The sequence below is a fragment of the Centroberyx affinis genome, unplaced genomic scaffold (assembly GCF_046629955.1).
Source record: "Centroberyx affinis isolate AG114_WGS23_722 - 3 ecotype Tasmania unplaced genomic scaffold, CSIRO-AGI_Caff_v1 ptg002180l_1, whole genome shotgun sequence".
NCBI lineage: Eukaryota > Metazoa > Chordata > Actinopteri > Beryciformes > Berycidae > Centroberyx > Centroberyx affinis.
The window spans coordinates 319805-340939 of NW_027280488.1; the positions used below are offsets into that span (position 1 = coordinate 319805).

The 21135-nt window shown below is 43.7% G+C and overlaps 1 protein-coding gene across 2 annotated transcripts; it reads left to right on the top strand.

Moving 5' to 3' along the window:
• Window positions 1–664: 664 nt before the first annotated feature.
• Window positions 665–20935, top strand: LOC139654968 (solute carrier family 41 member 3-like). Of its 2 annotated transcripts, XM_071532249.1 has the most exons (11): window positions 665–736; window positions 1382–1731; window positions 11238–11345; window positions 12192–12263; window positions 13634–13778; window positions 14934–15080; window positions 16178–16322; window positions 17271–17350; window positions 19669–19803; window positions 20190–20338; window positions 20762–20935. In XM_071532249.1, exons 2-11 carry the CDS (start codon window positions 1417–1419, stop codon window positions 20933–20935), a joined length of 1470 nt encoding a protein of 489 aa, XP_071388350.1. In that variant the 5' UTR covers window positions 665–736; window positions 1382–1416. The 2 variants fall into 2 exon arrangements, with proteins under 2 accessions (XP_071388350.1, XP_071388352.1); XM_071532251.1 differs by lacking the exons at window positions 665–736; window positions 1382–1731 and adding an exon at window positions 7749–7943.
• Window positions 20936–21135: the final 200 nt, after the last annotated feature.

The following is a 21135-nucleotide window of genomic DNA, read 5'->3' on the forward strand; positions in this document are numbered from 1 at the left end:
TGTTGATTTCACACTTGCTTTTTCCCAAATGGTTCCTAAAGTGGGGTTCAGGGACCACCAGGGGGTCCCCAGCAAAAATGAGGAGTAGTTGAATTCACTTTTCAAAAGCAGCACAATGAGAGAATGTGTAACACTGTTTTAATTGATACGTTTCACTCTCCCCACTGTGGTAATCCCACTAGTTTAGACATAATCTGATCAAATGGGGGTCCAGGGTCTCATGAGGATCTATTTTGGGGTCTTTGACATTGGAAAAATTTTGGACCTCCTGTCCTAAGAGCCAGTATTAATCCTCTGATCTGACACTGGGGAGTGGGAAAAGTGTCTAAAAGCATCTGTTTCCTAGAAGTAAATTAACATAAAACACATTTGTCACTTCTATGTACTACAGAGTCAGTCTTGCCTCAGGATTCATTCAGTTCAATAATTATTTTCTTAAATTCACACAGCAGCTCACTTTCTCCAGGGGGGGGGCGGGGCCACACGTTGCTTCTCCTTCGCTCTTCTACTCCAGTTTTGTAGCCAATCAGAATGCACTCGGTTGTGTAACCAATGGTTACCGGGGAAGTGTTATTATGGGGTGTACACATGGCAGCCTCCTGTAGCAGCCTGCATGGCGAAAATGTAAAGAAGAGAGTTTCATGTTTCTGCTTTTAACGGTTCTGATGCGCGATGAATGGATCTGCAGAGGAAGGTCGACATCTCGCGACATTACCGGGACACTGGCGACGATATTGTGTGTATATATTTGTATTGTTTGTGTTGGATTGGGTTGACGCCTACTGTTTACTAAACGATCAGCCGACACGTTCACACCGTGCTGTTACTGATAGAAATCAGCAATGTATTTAGAGCATAATACTTGTGATACAATAGAGTAGAATAGAAGAGAATAACCATTAGGAAAATGAGCTAGCCTATAGTAATCCTATGATACATTTTAAAAGAATACTATACAAATAGGCTATTACGTCATGCAGCTGTAATTTGTCTAAAACGATACCACAGGTAATCCTTTAGTAATATCATAGGAGATAGAAATAATACCAGATAGTATGATAAGGTCACTGTAAATACACTATTAACTACCACAGACACAGTGATTTTTCGTTATGAAGAATGAAATGGAAAAGAATGGAACAGATTTCCCATCTGGAACAGTTCATTTATATGGATGATATATGGATGTCTTTGATTGACAAATGATAGATTTGTGTTTTAGTTTTGGTGTGTGAGACTAGCCTACATCATCATTTTGCAACAGCATCTCACTTGATATGATGATAGATTTTGGGGTAAAAAAAAAAGTGCAGTAAAACAACCAAGTTGACCCACATAGTCTCTCCATTCTAACTCTGTATGTGTGTCCCACTGTCCCCAGATTAAGCCACCGCCCCGCTCACCACCACCGCCGTTATGCCGGGTGAGGATCAGCAACCGCAACAGCCCCGCCAGAGGAAAAAGAACAAAAAGTCCCGCTCCAAGGGGAAGGGGAAGAGCCCCAGCGGGAGTCCCAGCACCCACCTGGCAGGCACCTTAGACGGGCAGGATGACCTCCTCTCACCCCCGATCCTCCAGCCTGCTAAGAAGCCAGTGGAGGAGAGGCCCAAAGTGTCAGTGGTCAAAGCGGAGGAGGAGTCGTCCATCGCCATCTGTCTCCAGGTGGTTTTCCCCTACCTGCTGGCTGGGATGGGCATGGTGATGGCCGGCATGGTGCTGGACAACGTGCAGGTAAGTGGAGAGTGTTGGGGCTGGGCTGGTCTAGAGGCTTTGTAGTTGCGTGACACATCTCCCAGTAATCAAATTTGGCGCCATCTTGGGAGGTCTATTGGAGAACTGACGGTGTGCAAATTATGCCTAAATATAAAAGCTGAGAACACTTGTTGTGGTGTGGCTGTAAATCCATTCAGTAACGTTCTCAGTAAAAGTGAATAGTTTGATAAGATATATTTCCAAAAACTAGTTTGCCCCTATAATTTATCAGATTTAATATATAATATATAAATATATTTTACCTGCTCTCTATATGCCATCAAATTCAGTCGTTTGCCAAGATTGATGATAAACTCTTTTAAAACTCTTATATTTCCACCATTGAGTGAAAAAAGTGTGCACAGCCTCTCAGATTCTGTTGGGCAGAAGGGACTCGGGGAGTTCAAATATTTGCTGTTTGCCCTCTAGATACACCTCTGAAGATTCATCCTCTTCAGAAGCTATTATGTTTTAACACTAACTCTCCTGTATAACTTCATTGTTAAAGCATCATCTTCCACTGGATACCCTGCGGAGAGAAGACATAAAACGAACCTCTGTATCTTTGAATTGGAATTCCATCCGTGTCTAATATATCTTTTGTCCTTGAGGAACTCTAAACATCAAAAGATTCATTACAAATTAATTCACAGCTGCTATCTTTCACCTCGACGGCTGCATCAAATGAAATACAGAGCTGATCCATATTGTTAATTTTGCCCAGACCGCACCATCGGCACGTTTATTCATATGATACGGGACTGCCCAGAGGTTAAGACATTTTGGGAGGATAATATCACGTACTCTCTGTCCTCTTGATGAGAGCCACTCCTGGCTCGCAATCAGTGCTACTTCTTAATGACACTTCCTTGATGGATTTGAGCACATGCTGCTGGCGCCTCATTTTAGCTGGACTTACTGCAGCTAAGAGGATGGTAGTCTGTCAGTTTCCCGTGACAGACTACCAATGAAATTACTGTGGGGGGTATCATCTCCGTCAGATTCTGGAGTGTGTTGTTTACCGCGCAAAGAATTTGTAATTTATGACTTCCTCTAGTAATAATAATGCTGTCTGGACAGGACTCTAGAGCAGTGCTTCCCAACCTTTTTCCTTAAGGGACCCCTATTCTATCACTGAGTAAACAGACGACCCCTGACGAAGTGACATATTTTATGGATATTTCATATTATATTCAATGCATAACAATAACAGCACAGAACAACTGATAACTGTACAATGAACCCAAATAGTGAACGCAATAACTGCAGGAAGTTTGTGTAAAACGAGCAATTTGGATGAATATTGAGCAGATTATGTGAATATTGCATCAGAGATTAGTTTTCTTGATATTTTTAGGAATGTTTTATAAAATTCTCTGTATTATTTATTTTTAACTATTATACATACTTATTATGCTTATTTCAGACAAATTCAGTGTTTTCTTCTCCCTGACGCTCGGCCGTTGTTCTATTAGCTCTTTGGTTGTTTTAACTGTGAACTTTTCTAATGCAGGACGAGGCTGTTCAGCAGAGAGTGAATATAGCTTGTGTTCATGTCTTCACCGCACCCTTATCCTTGTTTATATCTTAAAAAAAATCTAAACTTTAAAAATAACAACTACATTTAGTTATTTTCTTCACAGAAATTAATGAAATGCTGAGATATACTGTATATATATATATATTTTTTTTTAAAGTTTTCTTACACCCCTTGAAACCAAGAGGGCCTTGCGACCCCCCGTGAAGCTTTGGCGACCCCTAGTGGGGGTCGGGACCCCAGGTTGGGAACCAGTGCTCTAGAGTAGCTTTAACATGTAAGTACTAGCCACTGCTAACGATAACTTCTGCTAGCAAGGGTTGTTGTGTGAGCTAGTGTACATATCAGATGTGTTAACAACAAGACAGTGATGATTAGCTGACCAGATACTGTGGTTAGCTAGCTAACAAGCTGACATTATCTAAACACAATATCAGTCAGATGTATCAGTGATAAAATTATCAGTTTCTCAGTCAAAAACAGTACAGAAATGAACATGTCTGTTCGGTTCTGTTGAGACGGATAAGTTGTAAATTTAGAAACACAACCAGCTGTTCACAGAGCTGAGGACCTCCAATATGGCTGCCAAAGTGTGTGGTATGGCACCTGAAAGCCCTCTATATTGCGTGAGTGTGTTTGTACATCTAGTTGGCTGGGGTTTTAATTGATATGAAGTGGGTACCTGTGTGTTTGTGTGTGTGTGGGCTGCTTGTGCTTTTGTCCTCTGCCAGGCGTCCCTGGCATTTGGTTTGCAGCCAGCTGGGCTCTGAGCAATCAGACACACTGCTGTCTGCTTTATGATGAGCTGGGACGAGGGATCTCTCTTCCTCTCTCTCTCCCTCTCTCTCTCTCTCTTTCTCTCTCTCTCTCTCTCTCTCTCTCCCTCTCTCTTCAACACACTACTCCTATCCTCATGTGTCCTCTTCTCCTCTCTCCCCCCTCTGTTGCTCATCAGTATTTCAACCATTCTCCCCTCTACAGTATCTTACTCTCCTGCGTCTGATGGTAGTGGATTAGTCATGAGTTTGGCTTGGCAGAGTGTACCAAAGCACAGGGGACAGAAAAGGACACAGAGAATCGCCTATCTTAACAGGAGGGAGATGGAGAAAGGATGCTACAGTATCAGCAAAAAAGGCTTGTTGCCATGGCTTGCTGTTATGTAACTTATGGCAGACTGTGCGATGGGACCCAAGTGTGAATCTTGATATCAGCCTTGTCTCACTGTGCGAGACTCAGCATATTCTGTTGGCATGCTATGTGATGAGGCTACATCCTATATCCTACATCCTACACCCTACATCCTACATCCTAAGCACTACATCCTACACCCTACATCCTACATCCTACCTGTTACATTCTACATCCTAAGCACTACATCCTACCTGTTACATCCTACACCCTACATCCTACATTTTACACCCTACATCCTACCTGTTACATCCTACATCCTAAGCACTACATCCTACCCGTTATATACTACACTCTACATCCTACCTGTTACATCCTACATCCTAAGCACTACATCCTACCTGTTACATCCTACACCCTACATCCTACATGTTACATGCTATGTCCTGCATGTTACATCCTACATCCGCTGATAGTCTTCTTTTCAGTCTGACGGCTTTGACTGTTGTTTCGATCTGTATTGGCACGCCACACCCACATGTTGTTGCCTGCCACATTCTTATTGGTCACTCAGTGTCACCCAGAGTCGTAACCACATTGTAATACCGGCCACAATACACAATTATGCAGATACATTTCTGATTCTGCTTCCAGAATGTTTTTTGGAGGCTAGAATTGGACACTGAGGTCTTTAACCAGCTGCCCCGACTCTGTCACACCGAACCACTAGACTGCTGATCATAGTCACACCTGAAGAATTTGCCAAAATGTGTAAATTGTGTCTGGGGTGGTGAAATTGGCCATAATTGGTCAGTTTGCCAAGGGCCACACTGTGCAAGTTTTGGGCAAAAGAATCTCAATACTGCTTCTGTGATAAAGACACAGAACGTGGGAGGCCCAAATTCACCCAGCCACTAAGAGGAAAATAGCATCGTTATGCATAAAGCATTTTAATTTACACTTTCAGAAAAACAGAACAGAGTTAAACCTCTTGTCACTGTGGCTGTATCTCGAACAAAAAGGTACAACAATGACAAAACAAACAACTCTATACCCTTCTGTTCTGTGTAGGAGTGTAGTGCTGCAGGTCTAGGACTAGGTTCAAATTTAGTTTAGTTTATTTACGCATACAAATGATAGATGAGAAAAGTGTGTAGGTGAGACAAGGAAAAGAAAAAAACTAGCCATCTCATCCCAAAAGAAGAAACAACTATGGATTCTGAACAGTTCAATGGTGCACTTATGGTGATGATGTATAGTTGTTTCTGAATACAAGATGATTGTTGATGAAATTAGCAGCTAAGATGTCAAGATTCATAGTTAAAGTCAAATTGTGTGTTTTTATATTGACACGTGTGTATTTGTGTGTTCGAAGAGAGAAGGGTGAAGTGAAATCAATATTTTAGTTCAGGCAATGTCTCAGTCATATGTGTTTGTTCGGTCTTGACATTCGGTATGAGAGAACAAGGAGGTACAAGGGCCTATGACAGGACGAGCGCAAATGTAGCAGGTGGAACGGAGGTAGAGATGGAAGGAATGGATTATAAACTGCGAGAGAGAATGAGTCACGATCGAGAGAGAGGTTAGAGAAAGAGTGGGGTTGTGAGAGGGAGGCATGCGGCGAGACGGAGTGAGAGGGAGAGAGAGAGAGAGAGGAAGAAAGAGACGGAAAGGGAAAGGAGAAGTAGACACGCAGCAAGAAATAGCAAACGAGTATTAGCCGGCAAGCCGGTCATTTCCCTCAATGAGTTTGCATGTCAGGCGGTGCAGACAGCCCTCCCCCTTCCCCTGCTACGTCACGACAGAGCAGAGCATAGCAGGACTCCCCTGATGCTGAAAGGAGACACAGCACACACACACAGAGAGATGGAAAGAGGCACTCCAGCCTGCCAGATGCCGGCTGCTGCATCTTGTCTGTGGACCTTTTAGATCCCTTACTGCCTTCGCGGACCCCTTTTTTCGCTTTCCTCTTCACCCTCCTCATCGTTGTCAGCCTGCCAAAAAGAGAGCTTGTCTGAATGAAAAAAAACGACCACAAGATTTCCGCCAATAGGATCCTGCTGCTTCTAACTCACGGGACCTCGTGGACTCTTCCTCATCTTCCTGCTCCTGCCGGTCGGCCGGCTATCCGAGGCCTTCCGGACGAGGCTAACCGATTGGACCTGCAGCAGGTGAAGAGGAGCGCAGAAACAAGTGAGTTTGCTGGATGCAACTGTGCCTTTTCACTGGATTTCAGACTGGATCAAGTGGAGTGAGGACTGGATGCAGCTAACTCCAAACTCGATTAAAGGACTGGACTAGATCAAGTGGATTCTGGAGTACGTCAAACAAGAGGAACTCTTCAATGTCAGATTCACTTTCTGTCTGAGTAGCAGCCAGAGGGAAACCAGAGCCTTCCTAGTAACCTTTACTTAAAAAGGCAGGTCAGTTAAAGACAAACTGTCATTTACAATAATGGCTTGGCTTCTGAATAACAATGTCCGCCTCGCGACGTGATGAAGAGACTAAGCCTCTCGCGTCTTTGCCTTCAGATGCTTTAACGTGATATTTTATGCAGAGCTCGTTCTTGCTCACTTTCACTTGAGGGGAAAGCAGCGTGGGAGTTGGGGGGAAAAACTGCTTTTGAGAGGCTAGTTATGTCAGCCAGTAAGTCAGACCCACAGAGAACATTGTGACCCGTGAATAATAGATGGTGTGAATGATTATGTGCCCCACTGGTGCTGACAAACGGACACCTCATCACCAGTGACTCACTCCCCACTGGGACGAAGATGTCACGCTCCTTTGCTCTCAAGTTCATTTCTGCAACTTGGATTTCTTCTGAGAAAAAGTTAATCAATAAGAAGTTCATCAGAACCAACCAAACTCTATGAGACAATCTCATTTCTTTTATTTCTTTTTTTCTGAACACCTGAATGACTGGCAATAGAGTGTGCTGCTCAATTTTCTTCTGATGTCAAGGGGTTACTATGAGGCAATAAGAAAACCCTGTAATTTCAAGCAGATCATCTTCATAATCGTTTTAAACTGGATCAACCATGCAAAGCCTGTCTCTCAGTTCTTCAAGATAGGCCTCAGTGATTGCTGGAGACATCTGTCCTTGGCCTTTTTTATACCAAGGACAGAAACATTGATTGGTTTCCTCTTCAGAATTCATCCTGCCCACTTCTCTGTCCCTTGATTGCGAGGCCAGGTCGAACCAGTCAAGCCAAGTTTATTCGGCTGTATCAGAAACACGTTTTTTTTTGCTTCACCTGAACTCACTGCCCTTACACTTGGATTGTTTACCATGGCCTAACTAACTCACTGCTTTAGTAACACGTCGTTCAACATGGTGGTGACTCGTCTGGAGCTGGAGCTGCGCTACCAGGGCAAGAAGTTGCGCGGTGTGACCTGGAAGTTGACCCGCTCAGAGCACGGCTTCCTCCCAGAGAGCTCCTGGCTGATCGCCGCCCAGGTCATAGTGCCGTACCTGGTGTCAGGGCTCGGGATGGTCTCCGCCGGCATCGTAATGGACCTCATCCAAGTATGAAACCCTTTGTGGGATTCTTTGTGTGGGTAGATGGATTGAAGAGTTCGATAGGTGGAGGGATGGGTGAATGGTTGGATGGATTGACCTCAGACAAGTAGGGTAACTTGAGGGAAACAATTTATTATGAATGGATGGAATAGACGTGTGAATAGATGAGTACACAGCTAGACAGCCTGGTGGTTGAATGGATCGATGGGGTTTGGGAGAAATGTAAGCTTAAACATGGATGGATAGAGAGGGAGAGAGAGAGAGGTCGATTTCACCTGGTGCTGGGGTTGGGAATGGTCTCAACTGGCATCATTTGGTATCCACAAGTATGGATTAGGGTTAGACCAATATTGGCCTTTTATTAAATATTGCATATTGGCCAGTGAGTGTCGTCCATCTCCGATATGATAGAGGTTCCTGCCTGACCACAGCTATAGAAAACAGTCTGTAAAACCTGCAATTACTAATGTTTTTGCACATTTTATTTTTTTAACTGTTCAATAATGACTTTTAGTGTCCCATGATGGTGTAAATGGTGTTTCAGAGGCTTTTCCTCCCTGGCAGGAATAAAAGTTGGGGGAAAAACTGAGTACTCAGCAACTGGCAAATTTAAAGATATTGAAAATCACCACAAAATACAGGCAATTAGTAGCTTCAATACAAAATATCAGTTAAATCTTAGTATGGCTACCCAAGGGAAACCAATCATGGATGGATGGATGGGTGGACTTAGGCAGTGATATGGGATGAATGCGCAGATGGATGGAAGATGGAGAGATTTTGGAGAGTTTCCATAAAGACAGACAAATACAGAGAGGTGTATCTGGTATCTGGATGGATGGATGGATGGATGGATGGATAGAAGATAGATAGTTTCAACTAGCAGATAAACCTCATACGCTACAATACTGCCACTGCGCAAAGGATGAATGGATGGATGGATGGAAATATTGATGTAGATAGACAGTTTGAGTCTCAGAGCTTTGTCCCTGCTGGCGAGGCTGTTTTGTGTTCAGCAGATGGAGCCTTGTCTCACGTGCACCTTTCTAAATCAGATTCAGATGTGAGAGAGAGAGAGACAGAGAGAGCCTCGGGATACAATTGAACAGTTAATTTAATAAGTGGTGGGAGGATGAGAGAGAGAGAGAGAGAGAGAGAGAGAGAGATACAGAGATCAGAGGAGGTATAAGAACATTTCCTGTTCTTGCTAAGTATAGATACAAGGAAAGAAAGAAAGCAGGCATGAAGGGGAAACAGACAGATAAAGAAAGTGATGGCCTACACCACAGTGTTTGCTATATTTCTTATTTGGATAATTTCTAATGATGAAACTGCAAATTCTACACAATGCCTCTAATGGCTAATTTTCTGTATTAGGCATGTTTTTTTTATTTTACATTTTCACTAGCAATGCTGGTGATTTTTTTGGTGGCCCACTAGTGCTAATATTTTCAGAAAACTGACTTAATAAAAAGTAAGCAAACTCTCTTCTCAATTGAGTATATTGACAATATGATGATGATGATGCCTCTATTACTATTAGCACTGCCACTAGTATCACTACAGCTACTTCTACTAATAATAGTGATAATATACTGTAAGTATTAATAACAATAACTGTAAGACCAATAATATTTTTTTTTACATGGGACTTCATCTATACAATGTCATGGAATACTTTACAGTACTTTACAGTAAAACAACAACTTATACCATAACTTCATATCAGTGAGAGACACATAGTATATGCAGAGTTATCTTGGGTTCTAGCCCATCAGATTCAAGCACAGCAGCATTGCAACAGAAGTGGGCCATGTCCCAAGATAGCCTCCAATATGACAGGCGTCAGCTAGACCTACCAGTCCAGAACCTGAGAGCAGTGAGTATAAATAGACCCCCTACTCCAACAAACACACACACACACACACACACACACACACAGCTCTATCCTTCATTCTTCAGTCTTCCCATTCATCCCTCTATCCTCCCCCACCGTCCCCCTTTCGCCCCCTCCTGCCTCATCGTCACTCTACCCTCCTTCCTCCTCCCTCGCCTCCATTCTTTCCTCCCTTTTCACCCCCCCCCCCCCCCCCCCCTCTCTCTTATTGGTTGAGTTAAACCTCAATGGGCGGAGCCAAAGAGGCACAATATTTCAGAGCGCAAGCTAGCTAACTGGCAAGATCTAACGAGATTAGCAAAGAAGGAACTCTGGTCAAATATATATTCAAAAAGATATAAATGGCAATGACTGTTTTTCCATTCATTCATGACCATGGTATTCACGATCTTAAAAGGTCAGCAGCTAGCTAACTAGCTTACCAAGACAACTATTGGCTAGTATGTCTAGTTTGAACTTGGAAGGTCAGCTAGCCTAACTAGCTAACCAAGATAACTATGGCTAGATTGCAAAACTTTGACTCCTCCCATTGAGGTTTAATGAGATTATTTCTGCCTCCAGAACAGAAATGTTTGCATAAGTAACACTCCAATCTGCCCCCACCCCCCGCCCTCCTCCCTCCCTCCGGCCTTCCATCTCCAGCCCACTCTGTCCGCCGCTCCTCCCATCCTTCCTTCCCTCCCTCCCTCGCTGCCTCTGCTCCCCGTCCGCCTTGGCGGAGGAGCTGTTCTTTTATATATGGGTCTATTTAAAGATCCAAACTGCCAGCTGCAGTTGTAGTCAGAAAATATGCCGTAGACTCCGTGAACTGTGCGTCTCCTAAACTCTGTGAACCTCAGCAGTATGGTGTGGCGTCTGGCGATGCTCAGAGATGTGGAAACGAGGAAAGTAGGCTACTGGGTTACGTGATGGTCTTATTTAACTGCAGCACTAGGACAAACATTAGGTTGTTGTGGGTCAGAAGGTGGTTCTGTGGTGGTGAGGATGATGAAGATGGTGGTCATGCTGAAATAGTTGATATAATTATATTTACCCCCTTCAATTGACAGCTTGTTGGCTCTCTCTTAAAGGTCTAAAATCCATTGGCTTTTCCTGGTGTTAAGGTCAGGATACTTCTACTACGACAACTACTACTGCTACTACTACTAATAGTAATAATACATTCATTTACTTTTCCAAACTGGTAATGGTAGTGATGATGGCGAAGAGGTTGATGAGGATGATATTGAGGAAGATGAGTTGTTGTAGTGTTCACAGTATTGGTGAGGAAGAACTGATGATGCTGAGCGGTGACGATTGCGATGATGGTAATTAATGGTCATAATAAGTTTTAGCGGATGTGTATCTGTGTGTTTTTGTGTGACTGTCCATACAGTATGTAATTCCCTGTGTGTGTGTTTCAGCACTGGGAAGTGTTCAAGGTGATCACAGAGGTGTTCATCCTGGTGCCGGCACTGGTTGGACTCAAAGGAAACCTGGAGATGACCCTGGCTGCTCGCCTCTCCACTGCTGTAAGTAGGGATGGGTATCGTTAGAAATATTTCCGTATCGTTAATGCCGTTTCACGTTTGTGACTGGTTCTAACATGATGCCATTTTATTTATCCAAAGAAGACTATTTCTGTTTAACATTTGCACATGCCATTTGCCTTCCTAAACAGAATCAGACCATGCTCGTTTGATTTCTTCTTGACAAATTCCCATGAACCATAAGAGGGTTTGCAGCTTCCATTCCTTTTGGTACCATAAAAATCCATACCAATAGTAACACTTGGCATGGTAACAGTCTGCATTGTTTTTCGATACAGCCTGACCTGCATGTCTAGCAGCCCTAGGTTGCATTGCCACCAATGGAGCCTGCATGGTGGGTTCAGTTGGTTAGACTGGATTCAATGGTGTTTGTTGAAGCAAAATAATGTGGAGTAACATCATACTTTGAGTTATTTAGAATGACTGAAATGAAATCTATTCAGATATTGTTTCTGTGATTGACTGCTCTTGCACGGACAATGGACCCATTTGAATGGGCCCTTAACTTAACTAGTTAACTAAATGATTTTAATGGGGTCTAATTCATTCATGATTTACCCAACTCTGAAATCAACTACTGTTAACATTCAGACTCACCATATCTCCACTTGTCTGCCTCTTTAAGATGTTTTTTTGAGCAATATGCTATGTTATAATATTCCAGGTAATGTAACTACATATAATTATAACTTATGCTTAAAAGTAACTTATAACTACTTGTAGGTCTGCATTTTAAAATGCTGTCAGACGTGTATAACTTGAATGATTGAAATTCGTCTTCCAGTCTGGTGTTTATATACCTAGTGCTATCTCTCTCTGTGTGTTTAGGCCAACACAGGTCAGATGGATGACCCAGATAAACAGTGGACCATGGTGTGCAGCAACCTGGCGCTTATACAGGTAATTTATCTATATTGCCAAGTCAGTATACTGATTCTGAATCTGGGAAGATGTTATAGCTGTTACAGTTGACCAGATGCTTCTAAGTGAATGAGCAGAGTTTCTGACTTCAAGCTTTTAATGGCAGGTGTTTCAAATATGAAAAAGCACACACAGACAAAGCCTCTCTTCTGTATGTCATATCACAATTTACCATAAATACAAGCTGCCCACTGGGAAAAATTGTTCACATCAGCCTACTAATGATAAGTAGGATGTGGGCTTTTTTCTAGGTTTCAATATTACATGAACGCAGCACTGTGTTGTGTTCTGACTCTCCTCCACACCCACTGTCGGTTGGCCATTTCTTGATATTATTGGTGGAAAAATAAAGCTAGATTTATGGTAACCCTCTGTTTGGTGGGTACCTGCCTGTTTCTCAAGTCAGCACTGTGAAAGTGGCTTACATGTTGAGAAGTGAAAGAACATTCAGTCTAAAAAAAAGTTCGAACTGTGCTTGTATTTATTTGACAATCTCTATCAAAACCATTCATTCCGTTACCTCTACATTCATTTTACAGCAGTGTTTTTGTGTGTTGTGCATTTCTCTCTTAATACTAAAATTCATATTAGACTGTGTGCAGCAACCTGGCACTTATACAGGTAATGTATCTATACTTCCAACTCAGTATACTGATTCTGAATCTGGGAAGATGTTATAGCTGTTACAGTTGACCAGATGCTTCTAAGTGAATGATCAGAGTTTCTGACTTCAAGTTTTTAATGGCAGGTGTTTCAAATATGAAAAAGCACACACAGACAAAGCCTCTCTTCTCTATTGCCGCATGTATGTCATATCACAATTTAGCGCAAATACAAGCTGCCCACTGGGAAAAACTGTTCACATCAGCCTACTAATGATAAGTAGGATGTGGGCTTTTTTCTAGGTTTCAATATTACATTAACTGTGTTGTGTTCTGACTCTCCTCCACACCCACTGCCATTTCTTGATATTATTGGTAGAAAAATAAAGCTAGATTTATGGTAACCCCCTGTTTGGTGGGTACCTGCCTGTTTCTCAAGGACTCAAGGAGCGAACTGAGTAGAAGTCAGCGCTGTGAAAGTGGCTTACATGTTGAGAAGTGAAAGAACATTCAGTCTAAAAAAAAAAGTTCTAACTGTACTTGTATTTATTTGACAATCTCTATCGAAACCATTCATTCCGTTACCTCTACATTCATTTTACAGCAGCGTTTTTGTGTGTTGTGCATTTCTCTCTTAATACTAAAATTCATATTAGGCTGTAGATGAGTCGGGAGCAAATGCAGCATCAGCCTGCTGTCCCAGAACTTGAGCAATTGACAAGGATGGTGACATCTCTTCATACGCAGGTCCAGGCTACGGTGGTGGGCTTCCTCGCGGCGGTGGCGGCGGTGTGTTTGGGGGCGGTCTCTAGAGGAGGGGTGGAACTGGACCAGGCGGCCGTCCTGTGCGCCAGCAGTATCATCACTGCCTTCGTAGCTGCTCTCTCCTTAGGTTGGTACCCTATGGGACGCTTTCACCATTTTGCATCCCCAGTTGAATTGAACTGAACTTCGACTGGCACAAAATGACCAAATGTGTACTCTATTGTCCTTGGATCAGTTATACCATTGGACAACAGAGAGGTTTAGGTAATCATGACCTTCTTCCCACCTGACATTGACATACTAGGTGATCAGTTTGTAATTGGATAGAGCACAAAGAACAGGCAACAAGCAAGAAAAGGTGTTTACTGTCAGTTTAGAAGGATCCTAGGACCATCCAGGAGATGGTCTCTGTAGTCCAGACAGCTGTCCCGTGTCCCAGCTGAGTCACTAGTGCCTGCCTTCATAGCTGCCCTGTCTTTAGGTTGGTCTTTATGGCTTTACTTGTGTAGAGAGACTTATTAATCGTCCATATCCAGTATTTCATCCAATCTGCTAAACTTCCTTTTGATGGATTTCACATCAGAAAATGGCTACGAAGGAAAAGGTAGCTTTTCATTATGGTTTTTTATTGGTCAGATTTTACATTTCTGACTGTGCACCTGTCCCCACACACTCCCTTCCCCGTAGATAATTGCTGCATAGTGCATTATTTATTATCTCCATTAATGCACTGAGGTGTGGGATATTGTCCCAGCGGGAAGTAACTCAAACAGCTGAGTGGTCTGCTGCTGCTAGCACTGTCATCAGGCAGAGCCTCTCTTCAGTGCCGCTTTTTAATGTTTCTCAATAAATTCCTTTGCTTCTATTGCTTGGATTGCACAATTCACAATGCACAGTGCTTGCTGAAGGGTTTAATTTCTCCCTTCTTCCCTCTATTTCCACCTTAGAGAGGAAGAACATTTTCAGCCACTCTTGGAGACTGATGGATGTTCTAAAAACCGTACAGAAAAAAAACAACGTATTTCGACAGAATGCCTTTATCAGCATGACGTGAAATATTTTGTCATGTAACCCTCATTAGGATTACATGACAAAATATTGAAGATTCATTGTCATTCATTGTCAGAATTCATTGGCTTTTAGAACATCCATCCACCTCCAAGAGTGGCTGAATTTGTTCTCCCTCTCCATCCTTTCACACTTACTTATTGCTCTCCTTGTCTATTTCCCCCTCTCTCTTCACTCTGACTCTCTCTCCCTCCCTCCATCTCTCCCTTTATAGGCCTGGTGATGATCGGAGTGATCATCGGCTCCAGGAAGGTGGGCATCAACCCCGACAACGTGGCCACGCCCATCGCCGCCAGTCTGGGTGACTTGATCACCCTGTCCCTGCTGGCCGGGGTCAGCACCACGCTCTATGAGTACAAAGGTAAGGAAATAACACACGAGGGAGATGAAGTTGGCGTTTTGTCTGATTTATGGTCTCTGCATTATGCATGTCTAAGCAGGTTGTGGGTATCAGCAGCCAGGTGAGCGTCTCCGTGTAGATTACGTGCACAGGCCTGAAATCAGACTCCATTGGATGCAGCAACCGGCAAAATCAAGGTAGAAACAAAAGGTTAAGAAGGGAGAAGTAGAGGTGTGCACATCCAACCTATATTTAGGCTCAGATGCTGGATAAAAAGTCAAGAAAAGTGATTCAAAAAAGCGATTATTTGGTTTGAAGCTCCTTTCTGAATACTGTATTCAATGCAGTACAGCGTTTTGACCCTTATGGCCTTTGTCAGGAAACAAAAGGCTAGTCATTTCTGGCACTGTGTTAAAAACGGAATACTGAAACACCTGGGTTGTATAAGTGTGTACACTCTTCAGTTAATACAGTTGATACTAGTAACTCTGTTTGGAACAGTCTCAACAGCGTTACAGGATGTTAGTAGCTCCCTCAAACCTTTCTGAGCTTGTCATGCTGATCTCCACAACACAAGGTGGCAGCAACAGTCCGGTTTACATGTCGACTGCCCTGGTCCTTTTCTTTTCTCAGACAGCTCATCACGACGTGTGTGTGTCGGTGTGTGCGCGCACGCTTGTACGTGTGCATAAGTGTGTGTGCGCACCCGTCCGTGAACTGTGTGTACGGTACCTTCTTTCCTTTAGGGGGTTTGATCTTCTCAGCTTAGATCCTATCCCCGTGCGTTCTCTGCAATGTATACTGCGTGTTTCCACTAGTGTGTGTGTGTGTGTGTGTGTGTGTGTGTGTGTGTGATCCTCCTGGCTCTTATTTCACTGTGGATGAGAGTGTGTGCACCTTAATCTTGTATGTTTTTATCATGCACAGACATGTGGTACCGCTCTCTTTTTGGCTCATATCCCACTATGGATATATGTGTTAATTATATGAGCATAGAGTCAGATATACAGAGTTGTTCTTTGTGTATATTGGTGGTTGTTTGCCTTATGATGACGACTGACAGGAGGTCATACAGTAGTTTGTCCACCTTTATTCATCACTTCATCACCGTCCCACAGATGTCTGGTACCTGTCGCCCCTGGTGTGTGTGGTGTTCCTGGCTCTGATCCCGCTGTGGGTGGTGGTGGCCCGGCAGAGTCCTCAGATCAGGGAGGTTCTCCGCTCGGGATGGCAGCCCGTCATAGTGGCCATGTCCATCAGCAGGTACACACACACACACACACACACACACACACACACACACACACACACACAGGGCAGGTAGACCTACTGTGTCACCCATCGAGATATGAAAATGCCCACCCACCCACTGTATTATATAACTGAATTTATATAACACAATTCGAAGCCGTGTCACAAAGTGCATCACAAACAATGAAACTTCTAATGAACAGAATAGAAAACTGCCAGACTTGAATAAAACAGGTTGCATTAAGAATAATAATAGAGTAGTAATTTCATTAAACTTTATCATGGTGCTGGAGAAGCCTGTTCTTTATTGAGAAGTATATCATTAATAAAACAAAGTAAAAGTTGCTTTATTGTGAAAATGTATAACTATTCACACCTCACATATTCTTCGTCTTATGCAAATGAGTTTCAGTTATGTCACATGACAGGAGAATGAACTTCTGGGTTCTTTGTCTGTTAGTTTGCTGCGAATCAGTGATGTACTGTACATAGCATATATATATAGCTAAACCTTTTTATGATGGTAAGACTATACACACTCTGGCATTTTATAATAAAGCACATTGTTGTATAGGCAGTGCTTCTGTGTATGTAATATGCTATAAGATATATTTGCTAAAGGTTCAGTTACTAATGTTAACTAGCCAGCCCAGTAGCCTAATAGAAGAGATGAGATCACATTAAAATAAACTGATCGTTAATTACAGTATGTCTATGGCCCTGTCTCAAACCCAAGGAAGCTTCTAACAAAGAACCTTATTAGGAAGCTTCCTAGTTAGGTAATCTAACTAGGAAGCTCTAAGAATAAGGAAGCTACCTTCCTTCTTCCTTGATTCCTTGACTGCCAATATGTCTTCACCACAAATGCATCATGTATTTTCTGTTGTTTTCACCTTAGGTTTGCAAACCTGACAAAATTCAAAAAGTTGTTCTGATCCTGACTGTGCTTCTGGTTTCCAGTTTCGGAGGCCTTATACTGGACAAGACTGTGAGTGATCCCAACTTTGAGGGCATGGCTGTGTTCACACCCGTCATCAACGGTAAGTCGAATGCTCTTTAAGATCAAACCAGGCTACGGGAAGTGATCACTTCAGCATGAGAAAGACAGACTCAGATTTTCAGTTCCACTTACAGTGAGTGCAAGAGTAGATACGTTTCATTTCTTAGATCACCCAAAATGACAACCAGCCAAAATTCATCATTTGCATTGTTTGAGCTGCTCTTTGGATGTTTCATGAATGTGCTATTATCAAAGATAGGAGACATAAATTTAATGTTGATTGCGGTGCAGCCCCATTCCAAATGTTACCCCTCCCCCACTCTCATTTTTACACCCACACAACTTGTAAACTATGCACAAAATGAATCTATTAAGCATAATAAGCCAGGTTTAACCTTGTTTAACACTGAGGACAGACTACAGGCTACAGTGGCCTACATGAAAGAAATCTTTAATAGGCTTACCTCTGTACTTTACATGGGATTACATGACATGAATCCACGATTTATGAACCCAAGACACAAACACGCGATAGATGGAGGGAGAGTGGAAGGATCTGAGATGATGAGGAACAGAGGGAGAAAGAGAGAAGAGAGAACACACTTTCCGGAACACGTGCACCGATTTTGTAAACTGTTTAACTTTTTTTGACTTGCGATTTGCGTGCAGGTTCGTTCTCCGTGAGCGAGTTCCAGTCAGCTGTAGCAATCAGATCGAGAAACTACAAGCTAGTGCAGGACTGTCAGCTCTATTTACAAATATCTGCAGAAGCTGTGTTACTTTCCCATAATGCTATTTTAGAATGATGGAAATGCATTGAGACACGGTGAAGGGGATGCAAAAGGAAAAAAAAAGGAACACATCTTCGGAATATGCGGTCTGGCTGTGAAGTGATGCATGCAGAGAGATCCACTGGGTATAAGAGTTGGAGGAAAGTCGATATATAAACCACTAATGGTGCACACCCACTGTTGTACTGGCACGAGTGACAAGCAGTTGAATAACCAACTCTCTCTCTCTCTCTCTCTCTCTCTCAGTCACTGTTTCTCATTTTGACTCTGACTCTCTGCCTATCTCCCTCCCATCTATGTATTGTTTCTCTCTCTTTCTCTCTCCCTCTCTCTGCTAAACCCTAAACTCACCAATCTGGTTTGAATTTCCCATTTTCCCCCACTGGCTTGCATAAACCGGCATTATGTTTTACTAATGTCGCCCTCAAGTCTTTTCCATCCCTCAAAAGAACATCTGCGCCAGTTTTAGAGGTGGATACTTGGATAGGTGTTTGATGTAAGTGAATTAGGCTCAGATATCCTTGTCAACACCAACATTAAGGAGGACTTTAAACGGCGGGTTTTTGCATTCTGCGGAAATGTGGCTTTGAAGAGCGAATGAAAGGCTTGACTCACGCCAGACGGAGGGGATAAAATCTTTGAGGAGAGAGAGAATCGGACAATTACTCACTGTGCGAATGCAGCCCGAGATCCTGTGCCATCTTCACAATGCGCCCATATGAAGTCAGTCGCTACCATGCATCCTGTACAAGTCTGGAAAGGGAAGCACATAATGGGTTTTACACACCCAGAGTCACATTTCACTGTTGGAACCGTAGGACAGGCTGATTCACTTTCCATACCTTTTCCATGCGTCGATGCTCTCATGTCTTTCCGAGGTATTGGGAGGAACTTTTTCTCTGTCGTCTTCTCTCTTTGTCACATTGAGGTTTTTTTGGGGGTTTTTTTACATGCCGTGACTCCGCTGGTCTGGGTTTAGCTGTGCTTTGGCCGATGTGGTTTATTACAACGGCCTCCACTCTCCGTAGAGTCTCCCGGCCGGATCCGGGGCTGAGCCAGGCTCGTTTCATAACTTGGCCAACGCAGCGCAGGCGACGATGTAGAAGATTAAGCGTTGCTGATTCTAAACGGCGTGTTTACTGTCGCCTGTGGGAGAGAACATTCTGTTTCAGTTGTGGGTGAGCCTCGAGAAATCGATATCTGCCTCGGAGATCAAGCTAATCGGGGCAGCAATTAAATAGTGGGTTGTTTGGCTCACACGCAACTGAACCCTGCTGTTCTTGAGGTAGAAATAAAGCCACAAGCAATGGATTCAAGTGATGGCAGCTGCTCTGGTCCTGGCTTACCTTAGCCAGACTGAACATGGCTAAGGGCGACCTTTGTTTTTTTCACTCACTCATTCTCAAACACTCTCATTCGCTCACTCCCTCACTCACTCTTACATACTCTCACTCACTCACTTGCTCACATTCTCACTTCAGTCAGTCACCCACTCAGTCAATCAATCAGTCAGTCGCCCAGTGAGTCAGTCTGTCACTTAGTCACATCTCTGTCTCTCCATCTCTAGGTGTGGGTGGTAACCTGGTGGCCATCCAGGCCAGTCGGATCTCTACCTACCTGCACTGCTGGAGCGTCCCAGGGGTGCTGCCCTACAAGATGAGGCAGTACTGGCCCAACCCCTGCATCACCTTCTTCTCCTCAGGTAACACCAGCCCGACCCAGGTAACACTGACTCGCTGGATGCATACCAGAACATCAATATTTACATAACATTTTAGGCATTTAGCCAAAGCTCTTACCCACAGTGACTGTAACAGTAGAAGAAGCTTAAATTCCTAGATAGCCTAGATAGCCTAGTCACCTCCTCTGTCCTCTGTTCTAACTGTGAATGCACACTGTCAGCAACTTGACAAACCAGCAGCCAGAAGTCTGTTGATTTTCTTCAACCAGAGAATCCTGGACTGATACTGCCCACGGCTGCCTCATGTCCCCATTTGTTGGTGCAGAAATTGCGGATTAAGTGTGATCCCGGCATAAGGCAGGGTTAAGGAGCAGGAAATGAACGGCTCTCTTCTCTGTGTCTCCCAGGGGTGAACTCCAAGTCGGCGCGGGTGCTGCTGCTGCTGGTGATCCCGGGTCACCTGGTCTTCCTCTACGCCATCTCTCTGCTGCAGGGAGGCGAGGCGCCTATCAGCGTGGCCTTCACCGTCTGCTACCTGTGTGCTGCTCTGCTGCAGGTACAACATGCAGTTGGATACATGCAGACACATAAACTCCTTGGCCCACAGAATCCAGATACATTAAATGTACAGGGATTTATCTCGGTCTCATTGGTAAAGAGACATATGGTTCAAGTTTCACGTGACACTGCATACTTCACATGACATATTGCTACGTCCAGAAGGTCCCTCACCACTAGCCTGTGTACAGTCTCATAAAAAATGGTGGCTGGCACCTGTTACCTAGCTGTGAAATTACCTGGGCCAGCTGTTGGTGTTTCAGCAGCTTGGTGAGAAAAGACTTGTTCCAGGCCAGAGCTAAAAGTCCACTTCTGCAGTGAAACACCTCTCTGACCTCCTCCACAGTAACACAGTATCCTTTTGGAACAGATTCCCGTTTCATGCTTCTCTTCCGCTGTATAACCTGTGTCCTCCTTCCAGGTGAGCATCCTTCTCTACGTGGCGGACCTGATCGTTCGCCTGATGTGGAGACGGAGTCTGGACCCGGACAACTTCTCCATCCCCTACCTGACCGCCCTGGGAGACCTGCTGGGCACCGGCTTCCTGGCCCTCTGCTTCCGCTGCGTCTCACTGGTCCAGGGTCTGGGTCTCTGAAATCTGCCCCCTTTTACCCCGAACTCTTAGCCGGCCACTGTCTCATTGCACCGAATTTGTTACTCGTACACATAGACACTTTTGATTGGAAGAAAAAAAATCGCTCCATCGACCCTCGTCACCGGACCAACCAAGAAGTCCGCCTAGGCCACCAATTCAAACCCACTCATTGGTTTGAGAGAAAGCATGGGTGACAAATT

Bases quoted from the DNA above. Each gene is read 5' to 3' on its own strand.
- LOC139654968 (XM_071532249.1), top strand. From the start codon at position 1,417: ATGCCGGGTGAGGATCAGCAACCGCAACAGCCCCGCCAGAGGAAAAAG. The intron at 11,346-12,191 runs GTAAGTAGGGAT...CTGTGTGTTTAG, and splicing joins CTGCTCGCCTCTCCACTGCT to GCCAACACAGGTCAGATGGA. The intron at 17,351-19,668 runs GTAAGTCGAATG...CTCCATCTCTAG, and splicing joins GTTCACACCCGTCATCAACG to GTGTGGGTGGTAACCTGGTG.